The sequence below is a fragment of the Acanthaster planci genome, linkage group LG10 (assembly GCF_054643075.1).
Source record: "Acanthaster planci isolate LZ-2023a linkage group LG10, COTS_SCS, whole genome shotgun sequence".
NCBI classification, from domain to species: Eukaryota; Metazoa; Echinodermata; class Asteroidea; order Valvatida; family Acanthasteridae; genus Acanthaster; species Acanthaster planci.
The window spans coordinates 6,249,097-6,275,589 of NC_141786.1; the positions used below are offsets into that span (position 1 = coordinate 6,249,097).

The window sequence follows — 26,493 nt, forward strand, 5'->3', positions numbered from 1 at the left end:
CTATATCTCCAACCAAAACCCAAGCGCCTACACTGTATGACAATGACGTAGGAAGACGACTCACAACCGGCCTACACAAATCACAAACCCCCTTTGGTTTGAAAAAGTTTGAATGGTTAAAAATAAATTCTGAATAATAATAATTGACATTTATAAAGCGCCCAATCCATCAAGCTGCTCCTAGGCGCTGTACATCAAAATATAAATAAATAAATAAAACCTACATGTACACCTACATAATCATAATCAATACTAAGAAACTAAAAATGCTTGTTTAAAAGGCGCGTCTTCAGTCCAGTCTTAAAATTCTCCATATTCCTAGACTCTCCGAGGCTAAGATGAACTTCAAGCTGGTTCCAGAGACGGGACCAGCCACAAAAAACATCCTCTCGCCAGCAGAAGGCCAGCTTTTGGAAGTATAAGCCTATACGAGTCCAGCGCGGAATCCTAACATCAAGCAAATCACTTAAATAACTTCGATATTTTCTCTGCTAAAGGTGACATTTTTTGACATGCTGTTGCCCAGTTTCTGGTGGCTGTTTTACCACTGCAGGGAAAATAATTTGCCATGTCCCAGGAGACACAACCAGCCGAAGTGGCCAACTACATGCCCGGGTACGGCCCGGGCGAAACTTAGGGGTCCAGTCCACTAATTCAAGCCCCATTGAAAACAGTGTAAAATCAGCACCGTTCAGGGCCCAATAGCATGCACGCCAACGTCCCTGAGATTTCTGAAACACAAATGAAATTCTTGTCTGGTCACTCATCTTTCAATTTCTTTTCAATTTTTTTGTGGGTTAACCAATTACATTTTTAATTATTCCCACAAAACAAAATCACCCCCCAAAAAGTGATTTTTCCGAAGTCTGATTGCAGCCATTTTTCAAGTGGCAACCCTCAACTTTCGCGGGCACTTAGTACCATTTTTCAAGCGTAGTTTTCAGTCCTTCTGCCCTCATATGAAAGCTCAAAGACCCAGGGAGTTGATCCTGGCGACGATTTACACAATCTCACGATTTTGGGGGCCAAACAATCTCCTTTTTCAAAAGATACTGTGGGTGGGGGCGCTTTTAATGCTAGTGAGCTGGTCAGAAATTCTCACTTGAATTAGTGGTCTGCTTCCTTAGGAACTAGTTGGCAAGATCATGTGATCGCCTAGTCACGTGTCGTTTTTGCCATTTTGAAACCTCGGTTTCACTGTTGTATACGGTGGCTTCGCCGCTATTTGATGGGAGTACGAGTAGTTAGGCCATGACCTTCATAAACCCCACTTCTTTCCAGTGCCTGTCTAGCTCAGTCTTAAAGGAGTTCATATTTTTGGCATTTATAATGTAGGGTGGGAGACTATTCCAATCATTGATGACTCTTTGTGAGAAGAAGTCCTGCCTACATTTTAAAGTCGTGTTGAGCCCTGGTTTATTGAGTTTGAGACTGTGGCGCGGCCCCTTGTGTTTGTAAAAGCCAACTGGAAGAATCTTTTCTGATCCGTTGAAATTAGGCCAGATGGAATATTTTGGCACACCAGCCGGAGGAATCTGACTTGAATAAAAGCTGTACTCGTGGCTCTGAAGGGTTTTCTTGTTCAAAGGGAATTAAAGTCTGATTGAAGTTGCAACAAGGGACTTCCACGATCCACCTTGGTACTGTATTCATAAGCATGGCTGAACACCAGGGGGCGCTGTTTGAATGCGCTACACGCAGAGAGCAAAACACAACGCCACAGTTATTGCCAACGTGAACGGGGTTTGAGAAACGGCCATGATTTTGACATTGACAATGACATGTCGACATGTGATCAGCCGGCCAGATATTTTGCTCGGGCTGGATCGATCGGTGACGGTACATCTCTGGCTCTAGCTAGCTAGCTAGCTCGCTGACGTTCATGGACGTTAGGCTGGTCATCACCTTCACGGACGTTAGGCTGGTCATCACCTTCACGGACGTTAGTCTGGTCATCACCTTCACGGCCAAAGATGGACATGACGGAGGGGCTATGTTCAATGTTGTTTGCCTACATGTACCGGTACCTCCATCATTAGCCCCACTCTCACTCCCGATCCATCCGGAGTGATACTGATAGTCCGTGCCACACTAGTGATGCTACTAGTACTACATCATGTGAGTGTAACGTTACTGCTGCTGACTTTGTCATGTTTGTTGCACGAAACTACAACTTAGAACGGCATGTGCAGGAGCCTACATCATGTTTGAAAAGACAAAGAGTGTGGGCAAATGATGGCATTCTGAATCGTGAATATTTATATCTGTCTGCACTTTTCAATTAGGCCTACATGTAAATCTTCCCCTCAAAAGCCGTCCACACTAAAAATATCTCATTAACATGCAGTCACGATGGTTTTGGGACCGAGTTTAAGCCATTATTAGCAAAATTCAGACCTTTCAGAGTACTACTAGGCTGTGTGTAGGTATGTGCAATGAAATTTTGAAGTGTGAGTTATGAAAAGAAATAACTTGTCATTGGAAAGGGCTTTGCAAACGCAATAAAATAATGCAAGAATCAGCTCAGTCGGATGTAAACAAAGTTATGAAATGAGGACTAATCATTTCACAGCTTTGTTGTTTTTGTTGCAAAGTCTCCAGTCTGCTGTATTTTGTAGATGTAAAAACCACAATTCTGCACAATTTTGCTCAGAGGAAGTGTGAGGTTTTTGCAGAATTTGACACGATGTTACATGATTGATTGATTATACTGATATCAACTGGCAGGTGCCTGACTAGGTTGATATAGTGAAGCACCTGTATGTACATGTAATTGCTAATTTCAAATTTACAGCCTCCAAGTTTAAAAGTACATGTACTTTGACTGCAAAGGTGGATCCAGGGGGGCAAAGAAGGAGAAAGTAGTGATTTGGGGGTCTATTTCATTTCCTTCCTTGCGTGAAAAGTCCCAGTATGGGCGCTTCACAAAAGGGCACATCTAAGAGTTTGCAACGCATTGGCCAATCAAAATGCGTGAAATCTGTCGACCCAATGAGTGTGGAAATGGTCGAAAAATTTCACGCATTGTGATTGGCCAACCCATTGCAAACTCTTAGAGGCCCACTATTGCGAATCCCCCGTATTGTAGCCTCAGCTCTCATACTGGCCATATAGGCATAAATGGCATATGAAAAAACAAACACACTATTTTTGGGCCCCACAAAAGAAGTTTCCTTTTACACATGTACATAAGTATGCATAGCAACCTGTTTTATGACCACATGTCAAATGCTGCTATTTGCTTGTTTTTCCATAATAGTCCATAAATTCCAGTCCTTTTTGTCAGTTTACCAGAGGCATTCGTTTTTAAATAACACCAACACATACATTTTCCACATAATTCTTTTTTTTTTGCTGGCAGATGGTCAACCAGTTTTTCTGAGACAGGTGTCTGGAAAAGCATTCCCTTTGGAAAAATGGACTTAATACCAGTACCTTGCTGACAAATACATGATCACCTCACTCACTGTGGAGAGCAGCTTTGTCAACTGACACTCAATCTTGAAGTTGTTAGATGACTGAGATGTAATATTTGAGGATGTGGTGAAGAAGAAAGGACCTTTGTTCGCTACATTTTCCCAAACTTTTAATGCTGCAAATTCCTTTGAAAGGATTTTTACCTGAGTGGTTTGGCCCGGCAATATGGCAATTGGCCAGGGTATCTACAAATATGTCACCACAGAGCACATACTGGTTGCGTTTATGTTAGCCTACGGGCCCATTATACCCACCCAAACGCAGTACATTGAGAAGAGGATCGCGGAGCAGTTGGGAGTAGTAGAGGTCAGGTTGTCCGAGTGTGTCACAAACACGTCCAGTTCTGGCTATCAGCTGAGGCAGAAAGTGCAACAAGAGGCCAGCAACTGGTCCCTGTACCTCACGGCCATCCTGGCCTTCTCTGTGATATTTTCGGCAAACATGTGGGGTGCTCTTAGTGACAAGTACGGCCGCTACGTGGCCTTAATCATGCCGTGTGTCGGTCTTGTTTTAAACGGTGTCGTCAATTTACTGGTGGTTTATTTCTGCCTTCCCCTGTGGGTCCTGCTCATTGGGAGCCTGGCGCAAGGAATCGGGGGTGATCTGACGACTGTCATTGTTGGCTGCGCGGGGTACAACTCCGATGTGACGGTTCCGGAAAGCAGAGAGCGCACAGTCCGATTCATCATGATCGATGCTATTTACTGTTTAGTGGGAAGCATCTGCCAGTTTGTGCTCGGGTTTGTCATCAGAACATTTGGTTTTGAAGCACCTTACCTGTCTGTCATTGGATTTATCGCTATCACCTCTGCTTTCATAATCTGGTTTCTGCCGGACAGGCACATCACCCAAACCCATGGTCCTGTCATTGCCCCCGAGGAAGTCCCCTCAAATCCACTCAATGTCTTCAAGAACGTCTTCCACCTGTTTGCCCAGAACAAACGGCGGGGTTGGCTCCTAGCTGGCTTCAACTACATCATCTTCTCCAACATTTTGTTTTCGGTGGCTTTGATGGCCATTAGTGTGTTGTACACAACGGGGGAACCGTTCTGCATGGATCCCTTGCATGAAGGATACTACCAAGGCGCCATGGCTGGGGTTTTTGGCATAGGTACGTGTTGTTCCATACATTCATGTATAATTTATACATGATGTACGTGTACATGCTACATGTAGCTGGAATTCAAATGTGTTTTGTTGGTTTATGTACATGTACACTGTATTCACATGTACATGTATGTACAATGAAACCTTGGGTACAGAATACATATACAGTGTACATGCATACTGAACAAATGTAGCCCTGCAAATCCTGCGATTTTAAGATTTTTTCCCTACATTTACGATAACGGTACATGCACATGTGTAGACCAAGAGATTTGATGGTTCTTAGTAGTACAGGGGTGTGAAAATTCGGCTTTGTAGCTGATTGCAGCTTTGTTGTTTAGATGTTGACCCTGAATTGCAGCTTTTTTGTGTGCACCTGCTGTGTACAAACGGATGGGGACTTGTTACATGTCAGCTTTTTGCTAGCTGTTTTCAGCTTTAATTTTAAGTGGCCACTCCCCCCCCTGTGTTGTAAGAATGTACTCCACAAGTTGTAGGCCGAAATCCCCACTCTGCTCACTTCAGCTGTTTTAACATCGTTTCCATCGTTTCTGTTTTTCTTCCCAAATCTAGGCGTTTTGTTTGGAGGGATCATAATTTGCAAGTATCTGCCCAAGTTCTGGACGATGCATCTTGCTTCTCTCTCCGTCGTCGCTTCTCTGGTGATCACCGCCCTCGCTAAGAGTTACCTGATGCTTTACATTGGTAGGTTCACAGTTAACAGTCTCAGAAAGCTTCTCGGACACTCCACTGCACATCTCGAGGCTGATTCACACTTGAGACGAAAGGAACAGCTGAGCAGTTCAATGTCAAAACAATATTTGAGGCAAAATTGGCTTGATTTGAAATGAGTTTGACAGTTTCAAATTTGCATCACGAATGTTTAACCTGACGTCACAATTCGGGATCGTGTTCGCTTTCACACCAAGTATAAATTGGCCTTAACTCCCAGTAATTATGGAGGATGGGACCAGGTGGTCGGCCCAGACTGTCGCTTGCCAACTGTTGAGGGGGCACTTGTGCACAGAGTCATCCAGAAGCTGTTGCCACGTGTACATTCACTGTGTTTATTCCCAAAGTTAACCAAATGTTGTGCTTGTGTAGTGCATTTGGTTCTTCAGATGTTTGCCAGCATCTGAGGTTATAACACATGTATTACAACTGAATTTTTTTCCACACTTGCATTTTTAGGTAATGAAATTACTTTTTACCATTAAAAGTTGTGATTTCTCAGACTCGAAAATCAATTTGTAAATATTTAGTGAAGTTCACCGAGAGCCAAGTAGTTGAGGCATGCAACTTTTCCGCGGATCAGCTGCTTTCCTTGTTTTTTACTTCAGACTCATGCCATTGAAAACTGAAAAATGCCGTATAAAGTCTTGACAAGATTGGAATTTCCTCTTTTTTTGTTAAGTCCAAGTTTCATGCATGGTACATGTATCTCAATACATGTACACATGTATGTGTCATACTGCTATATTGCAGCAGTCTTAATCACACTTACCTGTAAATTGCTACCTGTTGTCACATTCCTATAGTGATAGGTAAAATTGCCTGCCCTCACACATACATGTACCTGTGTATTTTTCTTCAGGTTTAGCGACCGGCTTTTTCATGTTCATGACTACTCCACTGTCGAGGAGCAGTATGGCCAACCTCGTAGGCCCAAATGAACAGGGTGAGATAGTTAATGCTAATCTCTTTCTTAAGAGTGCACCTCCATTGAGATTTTGGCTTTATTCTGCTACCCCAATTAAAGTTGTGATCTTTCTGTTCTGTAACCAATCAGCCCCCATCTTTCTACCCGAACCCCACCAGTGCTCAACCCAACAATATCCAACAGTGGTCTCTTTATGTGGGATGTTGTTAATGTGAGCAGTGAACAAATGGCCTTTTGGTCTACATGTACATTGTGTAGCTGTTGGATTCTGTCAGGTTTGGTAAATTTGCTTGGAGAAAACTTGAAGGGGAATGGAACTAACCTTAACACACCTCAATCCTCCAAAATCCTCCAAAATCCTTCAGGTGGTTTCGGAGGATTTTTAAGGAATTGGGATAAGTGATGATTTATTTATTGACATTGGAGGATTTTGGAAGATGGAGGATGAATGCTGATTTAAAAGCAGGAGAATTTTGGAGGATTGAGGTTGAATGGTGGTTGAAGCATAGAGGATTTGGAGGATTGAGGATGAATAGTGTTTTAAAAGCTGGAGGATTTCAGACGACTGATGATAAATGCTGATTTAAAAGCAGGAGAATTTTGGAGGATTGAGGTTGAATGGGGATTGAAGCATAGAGGATTTGGAGGATTGAGGATGAATAGTGTTTTAAAAGCTGGAGGATTTCAGACGACTGAATATAAATGCTGATTTAAAAGCTGGAGCATTTTGGAGGATTGAAGGCGAATGGTGAATGAAGTACTCAAACTCATGTCACATGCTGTGGTGGTGCATATGGTCGCACATTATGATGTTTACTTACCCGTACATGTGCCCAAGGACAGTGTGTTCCATTGTTCACTGCTGCTGGTCATAAATGACACAATCCTCAACTGTAGTGTGTTAAAACCAAGGTATATGTATATTTCTGCTTTAATTGTTTATTACAAAGGACATTGATCACAATATACATGTTTATGACTAGTCTGTTACACAGGCGTTTCAATGTACATGTATATGCCACCCCCCTTCCCCCAGAGAGTTTTATGAGTTGGAGAATTTTTGAAGGACTAGGGCACAGGGTTGGCTGATTTAAATCACCTTGATTTAAATCACCGATTTAATTGTTTATTAAATCACCGATTTAAATCGAGATTTAATTCAGATGATTTTTTTTGGGAAAAAAATCATTGATTTAAATCAACATATTTAATTTTTTGGGGAAAAAGGCAAAACTGTTTCAACTTTTGAATTCTTTTTGCTCATTGGAAATGTTTGCAGGATTTACACATTTTAACCACTTCGTGCCGGGGCATTTTTCAACGTTGAGGATGCTGGGCCGGCATGACTATCATTTTTTCCGTTTTCAAAATCCTTCAACAATTCATCATTCCATTTAACAGTCGTTTATAGCCACACGGAGTAATCTTCAGGCACTACTCTAAGTTGACAGGTGACCTTCATTGACGCCCAAATATTTCAGCCAGGCCTGCAGCCTTGTAAACAGAGCCCAGATTGTGCGGTGTTATACAACTGTCTTTTGTTCACGAGCCTGGCTCAGTGCACTGCTGACCTCTTTTCAATAGGGGCCAGATTAGCATGCAGCGGTGCTGTGTGGCTCATCGCTGCGTTGGTGGAGAGCTTTTGTCCCCGGTGGTAATCCACTTGCTCTCAATACCCCAAACCCTGGTATACGGTTTCAAAATAACTCTGGATTCTCACCACTTTTGAGAGTGAAAAATGCCGGTAATGCCCAGCAGCCTGGTCTTTTGTTCGGAGTACGGTCTTTTGTTACAGGGCCCTGTTTCCTTTGTCCAAGTTCGGAGACCCCAGCCACACATATAAACCATACGGCTCCGATTTCGGAGTCCCCGGCTGGTAGTGGTTAAACAACAAATCATCCCTCTGTGAGCCTTCCAGTTCCTACTAATATTAAAGAAGTAGGAATGCACAGCCTGGGTTGGGCAAGATTTTTGGTTCAATTCAATCCACTTGTTTTGATGTAAATCAGCTGTTTGGATTCACTAAGTGAATTTGATGCAAGGGATTTTTAATATCATCATGATTTAATTTTATGTGTACTTCATTTGAATTGTCCATTTTGGAGTTTGACATGGTAAAGTATCAGTGTACGGTGTACATCTACACAGGTACACATGTACAATTCATTTTATTTTATTGAGATTAGAAATGTTAGTCATTATGCAGTGTAACTAAAACCACTAACTATCCCTTGATAAATGTCCTTGGTAAAGTGATTTTTAATTAAGCCTAAGTCATTGCTCTGTGGAGCTGCACCACAGACAAAATGAGACTGCTTTTGTGCACACAGAGCAAGGTAAAATACCAGCATTTTGTACCTACCGGCATTATGTAGGATACATGTAGCATGCAAAATAAATACATGCACCTGTTGTTTGTGGCATGTGTCTCACTCATTAGTCATTTAGTGCTTATAAGTACCCTGTTAATAATTCTTTTGAACTCTAGTTTTGTCAGAACAAAGAGCTCGGTTTAAAACCTGGTACGTATTTATCCTTGGTACAAGTGCAAGTGCTTAATTGTCTGTGAAGGAAGTATCTTCTCTGCGGGTACATGTATGTGTACCTATCATGCCTATAGGTGTTATACATTTCACCAAGGCCAAGACGTGGTGGTTTGTGAATTTAATCAATTACTTGATTTAAATTTCTCAATTCAAATCCAAATTTGTTTAATTCTGTAACAAAATAAATAAATAAAAGAAAACGATTACACATGCAGCTAATTTGTTTGCTTTCGAATAGACATTTGAGACAACTTGTCTCCAACTTTTATAAAATAAAACAAATCTGCTTTGAATTTAAAAAATTCGATTTTAAAAATAAAAAAAAAATTAAAAATCAACTACCCCGCTCAGGTACACATACTGTTCATTTTGTGCATAAGCGAAAAAAATGGAGGATTTTTGAGGATTGAGGATGAATACAGTGTTTGAAGTTAGGTACATGTAATTGCAGGATTTTGGAGAATTGAGAATGTGCCCTAGTAAAAAGGCCCCAGTGGGTTAGGGTTTTGAAGGCATATTTTGCTTTTTACATGTAAATTGGTTAGCTTCATATGGTACCAAATCATTGAATGATATTGAATGAACAGGATATTGGCTATTGGCATCCATCAAGGGTTTTATTGTGCATGCCGCCATGTGTAACTTCGAATATGTAAAAGTAACCCTCATCAAGGTTTCTACATGTACCCTAATCAGGATAGGGTTCTCCCCGGGATGTTATTCCAAAACTGAGCTTTTAGAGGCCTTCCATGGGGCCCCACACCCGTCACTGTCACATCACTAGTCATAAGACCATGAATACCTCAGTTTTGGAATAACATCCCGGGGAGAACCCTATCCTGATTAGGGTACATGTGAATTTGTACTTTGAACAGGATATTAGCTATTGGCGTCCATCAAGGGTTAATTGTGCATGCCGCCATGTACTACAACATACTTCTACGTAGTATGTTGTAGTACTGAGTCCTGTAAGCCAAATGAGATGCCAGGTTGTTGTTGAAAGTGAAGATGTCAGTGAAAAAAGCGAAGGTTGCAATGAAAGAATAAAATGAAATTTCCTGTCACATTAGTACCTGCCTGCTCTGATGACTAATTTCATGTTTGTGATAAAACAAATTTGAGTATTTTACGCCAGATTCAGGAAAAACATAAAGGGGAAGCTTGGAACCCTCATGAATTCCAAATTAGTCTGATACCATCCCATTCCTCTGTTAACAATATATGAAACAGATTCGATGAACAAGATCAAAAACTTCCTCACGAATAACGTCCATTGGTTTAACTAGGATTTGACCTTCCACCTTCGTGCATAATTCAGTGTGAAGCTTTAACTTTTTTTTTCTCTTAAGCCAGGTATTGTCTTTGCCTTCAGTGGATGCTTGATGAGCTTGTCTGGATTCCTATCTCCAATTATCTTCAATGCCATCTACAGTAGCACTTTGTACTTCATGGCTGGATTCGTCTACCTGACTATGGCCCTGTTAGTTCTGATATCCTGGGGTGTCATTGTGTGAGTATTTGTATGTACTTGTTGCGTACACATTTGTGACCTGTCTCCACATCGGAGCTGAAAGTCGGAATTTTCAAAAATTTAGATATTGGTATTTTTTAGTTCAGCAGAAAAAGAGCTCTCCAATGGCATGTACCTGGAACACTTAGGGTTGAAGTATAAGCATGATAAGGTGACAATGTGACATTATTCTGGCAGCTTTGCGTCTTTGTTCCTAACATTGTTTCAACATTTCAGACCAGGCATGCATAATGCTATTCTCAAAACTGCTGTGAAAATGACATTTTTAACTACACGTATATGATCCTGCAAAATATTTGGAATTAAATTGGAGATGGATCAGTCTTCCCAAATATTACAGAATCCCCAAATTAACTTCCACTTCAATATGATTTTGAACCTTCAAAAGAGGAAAGAGCGGAATGTGACTTTACGCTCATTTGGTCGTGACGGGTCACATTTCAGTGGAAACCAAATAACCTGTCCTAGGTATGGAAACTGAAGTCATCAAAAAGTTTGGTTTCAGGGGTCAGGGCAGATCCAGAAATTTTTCAAGGGGAGGGGGGTCAGGCCGGAGGGGTTTTTTAGCCCTAACAGCCCTGAATACTACAAAGTACTTCATTGTAGTAAAATGTAGTATTCAGCGCTGTCGAAGAGGACATGACCTTATTGTTCTCTGAAGCCATAAAGTACAATAGATAAGACAATATACCGCACAGTGCTGTGGCACTATGAATGCATGGCTTTATTGTTCTCTGCAGTGGAGGGTGCCCTAGCCAGAAGTAGTAATGTACCATAGCGCTAGGTCCTTCAGGCTCAGACTACTGTTTTGTAGTACTGTAAGCCATATTTTATGCACAGGGTTCCAACGGCCTGGAAAAGTCAAGGAAATTTTTTTTGTTTTCCAGGCCTGGAAAAGTCATGGAATTTGTAAAAATGACTAAAGTCATGGAAAAGTCATGGAATTTTTCAAACACTGCGTGTGATTTCTATTCTCACAAATAAGTGCACAAAATGTGTGATTCTATTCGCAACTTAAAAGGCCGAATAGTCCAAGAAATTGCATTATTGGGTCATGGATTTTCATAAGTTGGTCATGGAAAAGTCATGGAATTTAATTGTCCTTTAGGTGCAGGAACCCTGACTTGCAGAACTGTTACAGTTAACCTCTCATTTTTGTGGGTTGTAGTCTCCTGTTTGTCGCCCTTGCCTTGTTCACAAACATGTAAGAATCTGCAGGAGGCTATCTTGTTTTTAAGGTTCTTAAGTTAGTTTTTTATTAATTTTCCCATTTTGTTACCTTTTTTCTTTTTTGTCTCACTCAGAGCAGGGGTAGGGGGTTTCAAGAAACATGAGAAACGAGGGGGTTTGCGTCAGGTGTTTTGTCTAATGCATGTATATGTAGACATGTGGATCATTATTTTGTCAGTACTCTTCACAGAAATCATGTTTGATTTGTTGTGTAGGTTGCTGCATATTTTTGAGCCCAGGCAGCGGAATGGGTACATTGAAATCAATGCTGACGGTAAGACCGCTTATCCTAAGAGTTTCTCTGAGAGGTGTAAAGTCAGAGTTCTTCAAAAGACGTACTTTTGCTGCTGAGCATAAAATATTGACTGGAAATTACCACATTTACTATACTTTATCAGGGTTTGCCATTAACGTTTTTTCCTCACTTGCCAGCCGGACCAGCAGTGATGGCTTTTTACTAGTCTGCCAGCATCTTCACTAATCCGCGTCTTCCCCCAAATTTCAACATTCTTTTTTGGCACTAGTGTTTTCTGCTCCAACATCATGCATGACAGTGTGCACTCGGTGCTGACTGTTGTTGAGTTGTTGATGAGTAATCATAAATGGCCATGGGAATTATGAATTTCCAGAATATTCATAAGCATAACTCTACTCAAGCGAATTAAACACACAAAGTGGTTACCCGCTGAAAATGGTTTGTTTTATTCACAAATCCAAGAGAAAGAAAAAAAAAATCATTATGGACATTTTATGTACATGGACGTTTTATGCAGTATGCATATGTACGTGCACATATGTACATGTACGCCTGACGAAATGTACATGTAAATACAGTACATGTTTGTTCTCGTGGAACAGAAGTTTCAGACGATTTACTGCCGCTGCATTCATAGACTTCAGCATTACTTCTGCTGGGCTGGCGCCAGGGACCAAACTATTCTTGGTTGCAAAAGGTTCTACATGTAGTTTATTTGGATAAAATTCCAGCAGCAGCTAGAGGGTATGCATCACTATCAACTATTTCGCCGCTTATTTCAGAATATAATTTTACTAGACCGCCGGACCACCTAGACGAGGGCTTTTGCTAGACCGCCACGGTTTTTACTCGAATTTGGCTAACGGACCAGCGTAAAGGTCGAACCTTTATATATATATGATATTCATGTTTGAGAGTCAAATCTCATAGGCCTATTCACCATTACATCAGTCCATATTGGGGCAAAGCACTTTTTTCCCGGGGGGGGGGAGGGAGGGAATATTACTCATCATCAGTGATCTGCTAAACCATTAACAGTGCAAGAGGGTTAATTGTGAGGTTTTTTTCAAGCAAATTGGTGTTTTTCATTCCCTTGTCTTGTGCAACGCCCATGGTGTGGTAGAGCAAACTCAATGTGGTTCATTTACAATGTAGTTTTGCCAGCTTCCAGAACCTCAAGGAGCTATCAGTTTGACGTCCACCCTCACACCAAGTGATCTCTATCTAACAATTGCATGGAACAAAAATCATCTGGATAAGTCACAATAGTAAAAAATTGCGTGACAACTTGGCAGTTACCCAGTTGTACTGAAGACAAGCCCCAGGTAGTGCTTAGTATTTTTTGCAGCAGGTTGACATGGCTGGCCCCAGTACATTAGACCAGTGCAGTTTTTACCATAGTTCTCTCGTTTAACTACCGATAAATTGTTTGTATTTTTGTGATTCATCATTGGCATCACTCATGTGCCATACATCTTTCATGAATATGTACGTGCCTTTGCAGATGTGCACTGCATTTATGTTCACCAGCTCATTTTGATTTTTCATTTCCAGTTGATACAAGTTGCATTGACGACAAGTTGGCATAAGCAGCGAATGCCGGAGGAGGTGTAAACCCACTACAGGTTTCTCCAACAGCAAAATGGCAAGCTTGTGAAACAACTGCTAATCCCACATTAATGGGACAGTCTCTGTTGTTATGAAAGTCGAGGACTGAGTTGTGGGGACAGAGAATGCGTCTCACAATGGTCTTGGTCTTATGACGTCTACATGTATTTTTCAACGTTCAACATGTGTTGTCCCCATAAACGGTAGGAAGTATTTGTTCACCACGTTCAGGGGACAAGTTCTTTCATTAGGGAAATTTGAACCAAGTTGTGGGGACATTTCCGAGTCCCCACAAAATAGGTGAAATATCAAGTGTATGTCCCCACAACTGCGGTGCGGGAATGTGTACAGACTTACGTGTTACGTAGTTGTGGGGATAAACGCACAATATTTCACCTATTTTGTGGCGACCGAAAATGTTATGGAGACAGAGATGTCTGTACGGCTTGGTCCCAATTTGTCCAGTAAAAGAAATTGTCCCCTTAATGCGGTGGAGTCCTACCCACATCCTGACACTTCAGTGGTTCCCATTGACTTGAAGACCTTCAACTGTGGACCTCCTGTTGGTTTTCCTTTGTGTGGACTTGAAAATTTGTGAAAGGTTTTGAGAATGTGTATGTTTTCCGATTGTGGACCCTTTCAACAGTGGACCCTATAGTTCTTCAATGTTCAACATCCAAGGTTTAAATACATAGCCACGCATTCTTTTTGATACCAGATTGTGGAGACTCCATCATGATGTGGTCATAAACTCCCACACCTTAGTTGTGAGGACATACACTCAACATTTCACCTATTTTGTGGGGACCGAAATGTTCCCACAACTCTGTTAAGATTTCCCTAACAAAAGACCTCGTCCCCTGAACGCGGTGAAATTTTTGAAGGGTTTTTAGAATGTGTACGTTTTCTGATTGTGGACCCTTTTCAATGGTGGGCCCTATAGTCTTCCATTTTTCAACATCCATGGCTTGAATACGTACCCACACATTCTTTTTGATACCAGATTGTGAAGACTACATGTAGAAACATAAAATGATGCCGAATCAAAACTTGTAATGGGGACAGATTTGTGTCCCGGTAACTAAATACCATTTCCCGAACAAAACAAATTTTACCCTCAACGTGGTAATAGCCAGGACATGTTGCCCAGCAGGTCTGTCAAAGTTGACTGTGTGCAGGGTTGAGATTTCTCAGCTTTTCAGCTGATTTCAGCTTTAATTGTTTTGGATTTCAGCTTTTTTCCCCAGTGACTGTGTTCAAAAGTATAGGAAATTGTCACAGTTCAGCTTCTTTGTGCCTTTTTCAGCTGTTTTCATTGGTCAATCTCATCCCTGTGTATGGTACCTTGACTCAGCAGTTGTATACTGCCTGTCTGAAATGTCACTCTGAGGTAAAATATTGGAGTGCTCAACAGAGGAAGTTACAAATATTTTGCAAATGACTCTCAAGAATCAGTATTTTGAAGTGTTTGAGGTCATACTAATGTCTGGCTGACCTAATTTTGACTTGAATTAAATCTGTGATAATACCATGTCATATTAAATACATATGTGCAAAGATGAGGCTGACAGAATATTTAGGAATTGAGGAATTTTTCTCTCTTTTTAATAATTGTGCATAGAATGACAGTGGAAATTCTGTCAATTTAAAATATGCCAAAGTTTGATTATCTTTAAAGACAAATCGTAAACTACTACGTTCTGTTTGGACCCAAAGAAAGGATTACACCAATTTAGACCCAGACCAAAAGTCTGACAAGTTGCCAGTCTTTCTGTGATCCTTTCCAAGACGTAGCAGTGATAGTGCTGTGCATTTAGGTGGGTAGTACTGGAAATTGACATCCAGCTGAAATAAGTACACGTAAGTAAAAAAAATAATTGCGAAGATACAAACAGGAGTACCAAATGTGAAAATACGTTTAAAGTGCCAATATAATATGAGGTGTGTTATTGCTTCTGTGAAGCCAGGTTTTGCTTTAAACAATCTCCACAAAATCTTTTAAACCTCTTCGTTTTTTCTTAGCTTAAAAAGTTCTTATATGAATATGCATATGCAGGTGGATATGGATACAAGGTTCCATAATTTGGAACCAGTTCCCCTCGGGTACATGGGTAAGTTGTGTGTTGGTGATGGCGGTGCGACTTGAGAATTGTCTTGGTGCTCTAACAGTGCCAATATCTTATACTTCTAAAGAGATGGCACTGCTTTCCAAAGTACAGTGCACTCAATGTACATGTAAATGACAGATCGACTATTCCAATCACTGAATAATATGTGGGGCTTGTTTTAGTTTTGTAATCATATATTCAACCGTAAACCCACAATTCACAATAGTTTGCCCCCTAGGGGTTGACTGCAAGTGGCTACATGTACCTCTCTCAGTGCATTATGGGAAAATGGTCCGTGCTCTAAACAGCCAGTGGTGACAAGTTGTCTCTGTGAGACAGTGGCCATGTACTGTATTGCTGAGATTGTCATCGTATAACATCAACTTACGAGTAACCTTAACTTGCAACCTTGAGTCTCTCAGTAACCTGTTATTTTTTTATTCTAATATTTTACGCAAATTGGTTGATCTGGTCGTTCTAAAGTGTAAACAGATGTAGCTAGCAAAAAATGTAATCAGGTGACAAGATTTTTATGTTCTGATTCACCGCGTTTCACTTTTTGGTCATAAGATGACCCGACTTTAAATGTCTTGTGTTTAAATTTGTTGCTACAGTACTAAATTGTTACCTCTTGAAATGAGACCACATGTACTGCAATGCAGATTCAAATTGAATTTCCAAAGTCTTTACAATGATATTTTCTACTTGAGCCACTAAATTTTGAGTACTAACATGACCTCCTAGTAGCCTTTATTCAAGATGACAATGATAAGCACTTGACAGAGGATTGGAGGATGTGATTCACACCTGGTCATGGAGGCCTTGACCAATTCACTATCCAAGGCCTCGGGCAGAAAATTCAGCTGTTGGAGTAGTTCATTTTGAAAATTCTTCTTGACCAATCACACAATCCGTGAAGCAGGCCGCTTTCTCTGTGAATACTACTCATGTACTTGTATATAGATGTCATGAGTCGTTATTGCTTGCCATTGAGTGGTTTCAGCATATTTCCACCGTTTTATCGATTGGATTCATTGCCACCGATTGAATTCATGCAAGTGTCTTTTTTATGATTATTAATACTACATGTACTGAAGTCAGTTGCCCCCCAAAAAACTAAAAAAAAACCTTTAGAAATGAGTTGGTAAAGGCAGGTGTGACCAGTCTTGACGAAACTTGCATTTGCTTTTGTCAAAACTTTTATTAAAAATCTGGATCACAATACCTTTGTGCTGCAGCCATTTTACCATATTGATGGTTGGCTCACTTTTTGTTATAACTCATGCCATAAAAAAATGTGGTCAACTATGGCAAGCATGCCTTTGTATTACCTTTGTATTTGGCATGGTAAGATGTCCGCCGGTGGCTTCAATGACCTCTGCGTGATGCTTAAGGGATTATGGGTCCAAAGGAAGTCCGCATCTCATGTGCCATGCCCACCTAGACCAAAATTCAGTAATTGCAGTGAAGGCCTTGACTCGGCTAAATTCGTTGCCACTCTGGGTATCTGAAAATTAGTTTCCTCTTTTTCCAGCAAGGAAAAATGTCGGGGATTATTAGGGAAAGACCAAAAACCTGGAAAGGCTTTGGCAGTACCGCAGATGGAAGAGGTTAAATCAGTTTTTGGCATTGGCCCAAGTTGTGTCCCTTATTAGGGAAATACCACCAAAAACTAACAGAACTTTAATGAGATTTAAATTTAGATTTAAATTCAACATCAGATTTTTCCAACCAAGGGCAGATCGGGGGGGGCAGTGGGGCCATACCTCTCCTCTAATGGGCCCAGATAGCAAACCAATTTTTAAGTAGCGAAAAATGATGTTTTGTTTCAGTTTCCTTCAAAAACGTTTTGTGGAAAGCCTAAAAGGGCCCTATCAAGGTTACAGAAATCTCCATTTTTTTTTCGCCTCCCCTTTTAAAAGATTGGCTTTGGATCTAGCCTTGGTTCCATTACCCCCCCCACACTTTAATAGTTGATTTGGTAATGGAATCTCAGCACCTAGAGCTGAGTTATGTCAGTGTTTTTTAATTAGCGACAAGAAATATTCTGACTTTTTTTTGATGAAAAAGAAACTGCTAATTTTTTATGTTGTAATGAAACAGGCAGATTTTAAAATGAAATTATGAAGTCGGTGAGTTTTTGAAGCCTAGTCACAAGCCTTTGAAATTAACCACGACAAGGAGCATTCCTTTTGTCACTGTTCATGCCGTTACCTAGACTAGTCTTGTTAAAGGACTTGTTAGTCTGACTGGAGCCCTGATTCATACATACATGTGGGAGGGAATTACATGTAGGTGCCATATCATTAAATCTAAAATGAATGTGTTTCTCCATGCTGCAACCAAGGGCAGATCCAGGGGTGGGTGGGGATAGGGCCACACTCCTCTTCCCCAAGGAGCACCAGCAATTAGAATTAGAACGGAAGGCGATTCCCTTAAGGCTTGTTCGTACTTGGCATGAAAGCAATCGTAATTGTGAATTTGTGAGGACAGATCAAATATTTGTGCTGTGAATTTACAAAATGTGAACACAGTTCCACTCGAATGAAAACTTGTCGCACATCTCTTGTGACGCCAAAATCTCTTAGCTTTCACGCTTTCCCATAGTATTATAGTCTGTTCCGTTTCCCTTCAAAAGGTGTGTTATGAGCACTAAAATGTAGCCTTAAAGGCCATGACAGGTAACATCAAATCCAAATTCCCCCCTCCCCCCCGCACCTTGAAAATGTGGTTCTGGATCTGTTTTTGGTGTCAACATCTCCCCAACTTGAAACGCAAAGTGGTTGACTTGGTTATGGAATGTAGATGGTTACAGCTGAATGGTATTAATTGTAAACAAGATACATGTACATTTTAAATTGAAATACGGACTGTGTTAATTTTTTATCTTTTTCTAAAAAATAACAGGTGGAGATTTCGAAAATGAATTTTTGAAGTATTTGGCTAAAGTGGAACAATTTTGAAAGGACCTGAAATTTAAATCATGCTCTTGATTTTACATTTGTCAGATCTTTATTTTTGTGTGGGAAGATGGAGGGGAAAGACAGGATAGTGGAAAGGTTACCATATTATGTCCAATCCAGGAAATTCTATTTTCTTACATTTACCGAATAATTTGGCATGTTAAAAAAAAAATTGTTTTGGTGTATAAACTGTTGTTGAAGGGTTTCGTGAATGTAACTTATATGAGAGGGAATAAAAATCACATTTACTTTGAGCTTTTAGGCCAGAAATGGGCTGTTTCATTCCAGAGCTGTTTGTTTTCAATACATATGTATCATAGTTTATCTACCTTCATTGCTGGGGTAACATTTGCCTTGAGAATTTGAGAGAGAAAAAAACCACAGCGTGCAACGAAGGAGAGGCCATTTTTCACCACATCTTCAGAAAAAGTCAATACAGCTAAACCTAGTTAATTAGAACGCTATTAAAACAAGATTCTACTTGTAACAAGGAAGTCTTTGGGTCCTAACCCTTTGTTATTCTTTGTTTTCATTCCTGACAATACAAGGTTCCTGTCAAAACAAGGTAATTTGCCAAGTCTGAAGGGCCTCATATTAACGAGGTCCGACTGTAAATGTATTTTGGGGATACCTTGCAACTCAAGCAGCATATCAAGTAAAAATGGCAGTCTTTATCACTGAGTGCAAATATGAACTGTGCTGCATTTAACGAACAGACATGAAATGCCAGTGATCAGAAGATAGCTGCACTGCAAGCCAGCACTACAGATTTCCATCTCTAGGCATTGACAGTTTATGTGCTTTGCTGAGACTGTTCACACAAATGATACTTGATCATCCATTTTTCTCCGAGTTCAAAAGAAGTTCAGGGGTGCTATCCGCCTTGAGCCGGCATTTTTCACTTTGCTGGCACTGACAAGCCTGTAACACGTGTATATTTTCATAGTCCACTGTGAACCAGCGGAGTGCTGTTGGCAATCAGCCTCCGTTGGTCCAGCTCGGGGCTCATAGCTCCTGTCATGGCTGGCCCTGAAAACTGTCAGCACATACAAGTGTTCTAACGGTAAAGACAATGCAATTTAATATTACTCTGCTGCTGCCCGGTTGGCTTCTCAGAAATACATTAATGCAGAAGACTTGCCTACAGCTAGCCTTAGTAGGTGCCTACAGAAGCCACAGCCCAGTGGCTATGGCTACATCCTCACGGTTGAGTATGTTGTCATCAGCCATAGCTGAGACTTTCAGATGTAGTCTGATGCTATTATGACATCCCACTTTTACACTTGAGGCTCAGTCACTGGCTGCAGCACACGTCATGAATATTCATCGTTGATGTTCATTGGCTCCTGTTCAGTTCCTTCCCTTTCAGTATTCATGAAATCACGTTCTGATCTGCCACCTGCCTCTCCGAGCTGTTCCTCCATCGGTTCCTCTTTAGGGGTGTGGCATTTTTGCTTATAGGTGTGTCCACTGTGTTTCTTTGATTTACTTTGATGCTTGTGGTGTCCAGTGCGTTGAAATGACCGAGTACCACCTCTCCCGAAGGAAATGTTGACCGGTACCCTTACAAATGAAATAAACAACAAGGTCAGAATGTTTTGTTTTCCCTCACCAACATAAAAAGCACATCAAAACATCAAACAGAAAACATCAACATGTTTTTGTTTTCACGTTTTTGTGTAACTGGGACATTTAACTTTTAATTCGTTTTGGTTTTGCCCTTATGCTTGATGCTTTCCAAAAGCTTTTAGACACATTCACAAGTTAACATGGCCGGGAATCGAACCAATCACTCTCTGTTCACCAGTGCAGATGACTTACCCCTCACTCACCTGAGCTTGCTGGGGTTGGTCATGTAACTTAGAGGTTCAAATTTCATGTTGTATGTGCCCGACTCTGACATTCCATCAAGATTCATCCAGTTTGACTTTCAATATTGTTATATGCTGTACTTTTATTAGCTCAGAATCATGTGACTGGCCTGTAGAAATGCATGTTACCCTAATCCCTTGCACATCAGATAAGCTGTGAGCTGTTTTCATGTTATACTCTTGAAAACAGTAAACAGGAGCGGGAGCCAAAAATTGGCATATGACCTGCTGTTTGCGCATTTTCATTTGTATCAATGGTTGATTTTGCCGTAATCATGGTACTAAATCTATTTCATGTGAATTAAGTTCCTTTATTTTGTATCAGTTTCTCAACACGTGTCTTGAGTGTGATGATCCACTCTATCCTCCCCAAAATGATTTGAAGCTGTTAAGATCTTACTAGTAGGTGTACATGATCAAAACCGTCAGGGTTGTGCACGGCAGCCATCTTTCCGATGTTTACTGCTTTTGTAACAGAGAGATAGCACAAAAGATGTACTAAGTCGTCACCATTTTTACAAAGAGACACTCTGGCCCCAAATCATGATTTTTCAAATTTCTGGCTTTTTTCCAAAATTAAATAGGCTCTGCGATGCCGATAACTTGGTGTTATCATTTTCTACCAAATCTACTGAAAACAGCCAAATCACGGAGATCTACCTGGGGAAAATTTCCGGTAAACCGAATTTTGTGTTTTTACGAAGAGGCGACTTTGTTTTTCATAGGTACAGCATTAGCAGTAAAGGGCTAATTTTTTCGAAGAGGCAAATTGAAGCCAGAAGTATATACAAATGCAACAATTTTCCACCTGGCATGCGCTACGGTAGAATAGCACGTTTTCACAAACAGAAAAAGTCGCATGAGTTTTAGTATTTTTGCAAAGAGGCAAATTTGTCTGTTTACAAAATAAAAATTTTTTTTGACTTCTGTAAGTATTGCATGGCAGTTTTGGGTCATTTAAGATCCCCTCTTTCACGATGTAGTATTGGTTAAGTCAAAGGCATGCTGCATACTGGGGAAATAAGGGTTCGAAAAAGAGACAACTTCAAATGCAATTTTCTTGAAACCTAGGTTTTACTCTCTGGTGAGAAATTCGCCTTTTCGTGAAAACGGTAAAAAGTGTTTCCCTGAGGAAAAAAAAAAGCTCTTACCAGAAAGTCGGCTGTCATGCACAACCTCTATTAAATAATGCATAGCTACAGGCCAACACTCTTCTCGGAACTTCTAGTAGAACAAATATTGCAAGGAATTCAAGACAACAATAAATCAATTGTTCAAAGGTGTGGTACGGTATCTTCAACAACATCATCTCTTCATCCTAGGTTTTGAAATGTCCATAATTGTTTGCAAATAGAGGATTTAAAGTCACATGATTTCTGACGGTCCGCGTTCAATCTATACAGATGAGTGTGGAAATGCGTGCGCATTCAAAGTCTATCAACATTCTAGCATAGCTGAAACTTCCAACAGAATTACCAGATTTGAAAATGCATGCACTTCCTACTATGTCATGTTACGTCACATGAAAGACCTCTACATGCAATGAAGTTACATTTGTGGCGTTTGGTGGTGTAAGAAGGCGTTAAGTTCAGTTCTGAGTAGCAAGCAGTGGGGTTGGTCAAGAAGGTCTATATACCAACTGTTGCTGGCAAAGTGAAGTCATGTAAACTCTGGTACCTGCGTTGCCTGTTTTCAACTGGTGCTTGGTGCTCTACACAGGTAGTCTTTGGCCTGTCACTGTGTGTGGCTGGGACCGTGTCACAGTGTGTGTCCCCATCAACAGGTGCTTCCGTTTCCATGGCTTCTTCACCAGTTTGTCTTGGCTTTCCCGGTGACCTGTGCACACACAGTCAAACACCTTTACCACAAAGTCATTGGGACTTCACAAATTACCTTGTCAGAACAGGTACCTCAAATTGTATTTTGCAAATAAAGAACACAAAGACTTGGGGACCTAAAATTTCCCTTGTTTTAACCCCTTCGTTAAGGAGGACTGCTACTACCGCACCGTTGTGTGAGGATTAGTGCATACCACGCATACAGTCCATTCACCATGCAGCTGCTGGTTCAATGGGGCCTGCTGCTGGACAAAGCCCTCCATTCAGGGCATACCACAGCCCAGCAGTTAAGAACAGTGCTCTTGACTTTACAGGTAAAACAATTACGACTATAGAGTACCAAAGTGAATACGTCACTGACGGATGATTATGTGTGCAAAAGGCATTACTGCATGAACTACAAGTGGTGCATACACCAACAGGCCCGTGGACTCTATTTGTTTGTACTACACGTCTTCGATCAAATCATGTCACGCTTTTGTACTCGACAATTACTATGGTTGTTAGTGATCAACAGAAGACATTCTTGATGAAAACTGTGGAGGAATATCTTTCCTCCAAATACAGTCAGGATGCCCCAACCAGCCTCATTTCAATTGCTTTCAATATCAGAACGAATAACTTGTGGGGTCCGTTCATACACAAAAATTTTTGAATTTTACGCATTCCCTGTTTCTTGATTCTCTTTGAGTTATCAGACCAGGTGCGCCTGCAACTTGTCAGATCTAAATGGTGGGGGGTGAATGGTACTGCATGGAGATTAATTTTCAAATCATGAAATTTGGTCCCTGTAGGTAATAAATGTGAGGAAGTACATTAATTTCATGACGATTCATTGAAAGTGAAAATTGGTGTTCTGGGAAGGTGCTTGTTGGGCATGATTGGATGATGTGCCCGATCACTCAATCTTTGGCGCACTTGGTCGATCTCATTCCACGATTTGTCTGTAACGCAGCCATTTGCCTTTCTTTGCCAATTGACGGTTGTGGAAGACGCTTTCGTAAAATGGGAAGTAAAGTTAGAGATTTCATTCAGGATTGGCCAATCATTCCGAGGGAGGCAATTGTGCAAACTGGCCGAATCAGGTGATCATGCCTGACATACATACGCCTCAGAACCCCCACCCCCGCCCATACTCAATGCCAGCAATCCTTCCCTTTATCTGCATGCACACTGTACTGCCAGCCCCTGAATTACAACAGGCCCTCAACATCCGTCCTCTCAGAGAAATTTGTCCTACATGTAGACTGTGTACCACCATCATGAGGCAACAAAAATATTTTGCTACAAACCGAGGCTTGGCAATTCCTTTCTGGAACCTGAAGTCAGCTGGATAGTGGTGATCCTTGATCAAGTGCTCCCTGCGGTGTTGAGCATTGGGATATTTCTCCCGGCAACTTTCCACCAGACACTGGTACTGTGACATAATTGAACAAAAAACCCATGCAATCAGTTCATTGCCACGGCTGGGCTAGATTACACATTACTCTGCATGCTTTTAAATCACGCCAAGAATTCTTTGTACGATGCACTGACCCTTACCATCGGCTGTTTCGTGGCCATGACCTCAAACAGCGAGTCATGTGACTCTAGGACGTGGATATCCAACAGATGGTTGGAGGGGTAGGACCGGCGGCAGTCGTGGCAAATATTCCGGTGCGCTCCGTTGTAGTGGACCTCGTAGGACAGGACGGTGGTAAAGGACTGGCCGCAGCCAATCACGTGACACTTGAAATCCTCATGCCTGTTTGGAAATTCATACAAAACAAATCATCTTGTAAAAACAACTTTGTATGGTAGGCCTACATATGTTTACATCACCAGTGGTACCATTTTTATGCCATGTGATTTCAAGCTATGCCTTGCCATCTGCAATTCATACACAGACATCAATAAAAGAAAGTTAAAGCTGTGTGTCATCCAGAGTTGGCTGGAAATCACACACGTGTCTATGGGCAGCAACTGGCTAGCGGCTGTAGCCACTTCCCATAGGTGTATGTGCTACTCTAAGCCACAGCCGCTTGATTAGACTCAGCCAGACCTTGTAAGATGGTCGTCTTGTTCAGTGTCTTCAATGGGCATCTGCTTGTGCGCTAGACTAAGTTCCAGGTTTCCGTCCTGAAAGAAGGTATCTTCTGAAACATCAAGGGGAACACTGATTGTGTAAAGCACGTGCTGTTTTTACATTTGCCTGGGCATTTTTCTTGGGAGTATTCAGAAATCCTCTTACATCCTCAGAAAATCAGTGGCACGTTCAAATCGACAGATTAGGTAATTTCTGAGTGGCATTAAATCCAATCAAAGTATGTTTGAGCTTTTTTCTCTTTTTACTCCCTCACTTTTTCAAAATCCTTCAAATCCCCAGTGGGTTTTCAGGAACGTGGAAGGGTTGGGATTACAGCCAAAAAAAAAAAATTGACTGAAACTTGGTGGCCCACAAATATGTAAAACGTGTGAACTTTGAAACTTGAAATTTGGTGGCAAACACCTGAAAAATATGAACTTTGCAAAAACATACACGTATTGTACATGTACACCTACTACAGTTGTTTCTGAAAAGAGAAACTTGAACCAATATCTTGCCCCAAACTTGAAAATGACTCCCCTAAGACGCTACACTTAAAATGTCCATATTTGGTTTTCTTTCCCTTTCTCTTTCTATTTTGCTACAGACAACAAATTCTTTTTAAAGACTATTTTCCCAAACCGTTACATTGTTGCTCGTGAAGCACAATATGCAACTGACATTCTCAAGTTCCTGTTTGTTCCAGCAAATACATGTACATTGTACTAACCATCACTATGAATAACAACTGCATGTACATGTATGCAGTGGGATGAAATGACTAACTGACCATGTCACTGTCCACAAATTCTCATTTATCAGAAAACTATCAAGTTCAGCATCGGAACTCAAGTTTTTGGCCAGGCCAGTGAGGCCATACCAGGATTTTGAGCATCTCTTATTGGCCACTGTAAGGTCCTGGGGGGATGTTGTTATCGGCTATAAGTGCTTAACCCCAGTGACAAGCAAATTTACTAATCGCTTGACTGAATGGCATGTGGGGTGCACGCCTATCGTTTTCTCAATAACTGTCAACTTGCATAAAGTTTATTACGCAATGTGGCATTTAGGTTTGCCAAATTATGATCCATTTTCCAAGGCTTAATTGCTGAAGTGGGGCGATCTCCCGAGTTACTGCAAATCAATAGTTTTAAGGGTATTTGTCCGCACAGACGTACAATGTACTTGTATGAAATGGTGCGTGCCAGAGTTTACAGTCGTACTGGATATCAGTATGTAGGAAAGTGAAAAAAAAAAGGTTTATGAAATAACATAAAACAAATAACCGACCTGGAAGAATTCTCCTCCTTCTTGGTACATAGCTCCAACTCCGCCTACCACTTTGCATTGGTTCACTTTGCACTAACCTGTCAGACTCCATTGCTCTACATGCCCGAAGGAAAGACAGACAGATTAACAAAAATGCCTTATTTTAAACTTTAATACCATCTAAGATTTTTGTACTTTAACTCATTTAAAAAATGGTACAAATTTTTTGATTAACCCTCAAATATGCACAAGTGCCCAAGGTCACTCTCTTGCATATTGGTGCAGTGCACAACACAACACAGCTGTGCTTCTTCGAGGTGTTTACCAAGTGACCCAAAGAGAGACTTCAGCATAGGAGGGTTAAATGTTGATGTTACTGTCCCACCTCTTCCAAACGAAAACAATGATACATTCTACCCTTGCACATTCCCATATAATTTCACTGGCCCTGACGTTGGTCCAGGCATGGAGCTATAAAAAAGGTATGGTCCAGGTACCGGCAGGTCTGACAACCATGACAACAGAGTTGTCCGGAAATTGAACATATAAATTAATGTTGAAAAAGAAGTATTTTTACCTTTTGAAAACTAATCACTGAGTCCCAACAAAAATTTACATCTCTTGCCAGAAATTCACAACAAATTTTTCATTATAAAGGCATATTTTACCGTAATTTACGAACATATACACATTTGCTTGTCGTTCACGCATCCTTACGTCATGTACAGTAGTCAGTACCAAAGATTGGCGCTATACAATCTTTGGTCAGTGCAGTGCAGTACATGTACGTTCATGAAGGCCGCCATTTTTAAAGTCAAGTTTTTGGGGCCGGATCTCGACCAATGAAATGATATTTTACTAAAAGATCAATATGCAAATTTGTAATTAGGAAAAAAAAATAAATTTTAAAAGCTTTCAATATTGCTGGCAAATTATGTCCACTTAGCTTAATGATGAAATACTT

General features: G+C 40.8%; 2 protein-coding genes across 11 annotated transcripts; one reads left to right on the plus strand and one right to left on the minus strand.

Moving 5' to 3' along the window:
* The first annotated feature begins 1,680 nt into the window (after positions 1-1,680).
* Positions 1,681-17,438, plus strand: LOC110980547 (proton-coupled folate transporter-like). 2 transcript variants are annotated; one of them, XM_022237343.2, is made up of 7 exons: positions 1,686-2,118; positions 3,362-4,588; positions 5,158-5,289; positions 6,179-6,262; positions 10,144-10,300; positions 11,767-11,825; positions 13,362-17,438. In XM_022237343.2, the coding sequence occupies exons 2-7, from the start codon at positions 3,643-3,645 to the stop codon at positions 13,394-13,396; spliced, it is 1,413 nt and encodes a 470-aa protein (XP_022093035.1). In that variant the 5' UTR covers positions 1,686-2,118; positions 3,362-3,642; the 3' UTR covers positions 13,397-17,438. The 2 variants fall into 2 exon arrangements, 1 of the variants encoding a protein (XP_022093035.1); XR_015426632.1 differs by lacking the exon at positions 13,362-17,438 and having other exon boundaries at positions 1,681-2,118; positions 10,140-10,300.
* Positions 17,439-18,981: 1,543 nt separating this feature from the next.
* On the minus strand, positions 18,982-26,346 carry LOC110980548 (zinc finger protein 511-like). 9 transcript variants are annotated; one of them, XM_022237347.2, is made up of 7 exons: positions 26,198-26,346; positions 25,551-25,645; positions 24,237-24,330; positions 23,738-23,939; positions 23,488-23,612; positions 22,035-22,193; positions 18,982-20,049 (listed from the first exon to the last, which is right to left on the minus strand). In XM_022237347.2, exons 2-7 carry the CDS (start codon positions 25,639-25,641, stop codon positions 19,800-19,802), a joined length of 921 nt encoding a protein of 306 aa, XP_022093039.2. In that variant the 5' UTR covers positions 25,642-25,645; positions 26,198-26,346; the 3' UTR covers positions 18,982-19,799. The 9 variants fall into 9 exon arrangements, with proteins under 9 accessions (XP_022093039.2, XP_086998096.1, XP_022093041.2 ...); XM_087141970.1 differs by having other exon boundaries at positions 26,218-26,336; XM_022237349.2 differs by having other exon boundaries at positions 26,212-26,336.
* Positions 26,347-26,493: the final 147 nt, after the last annotated feature.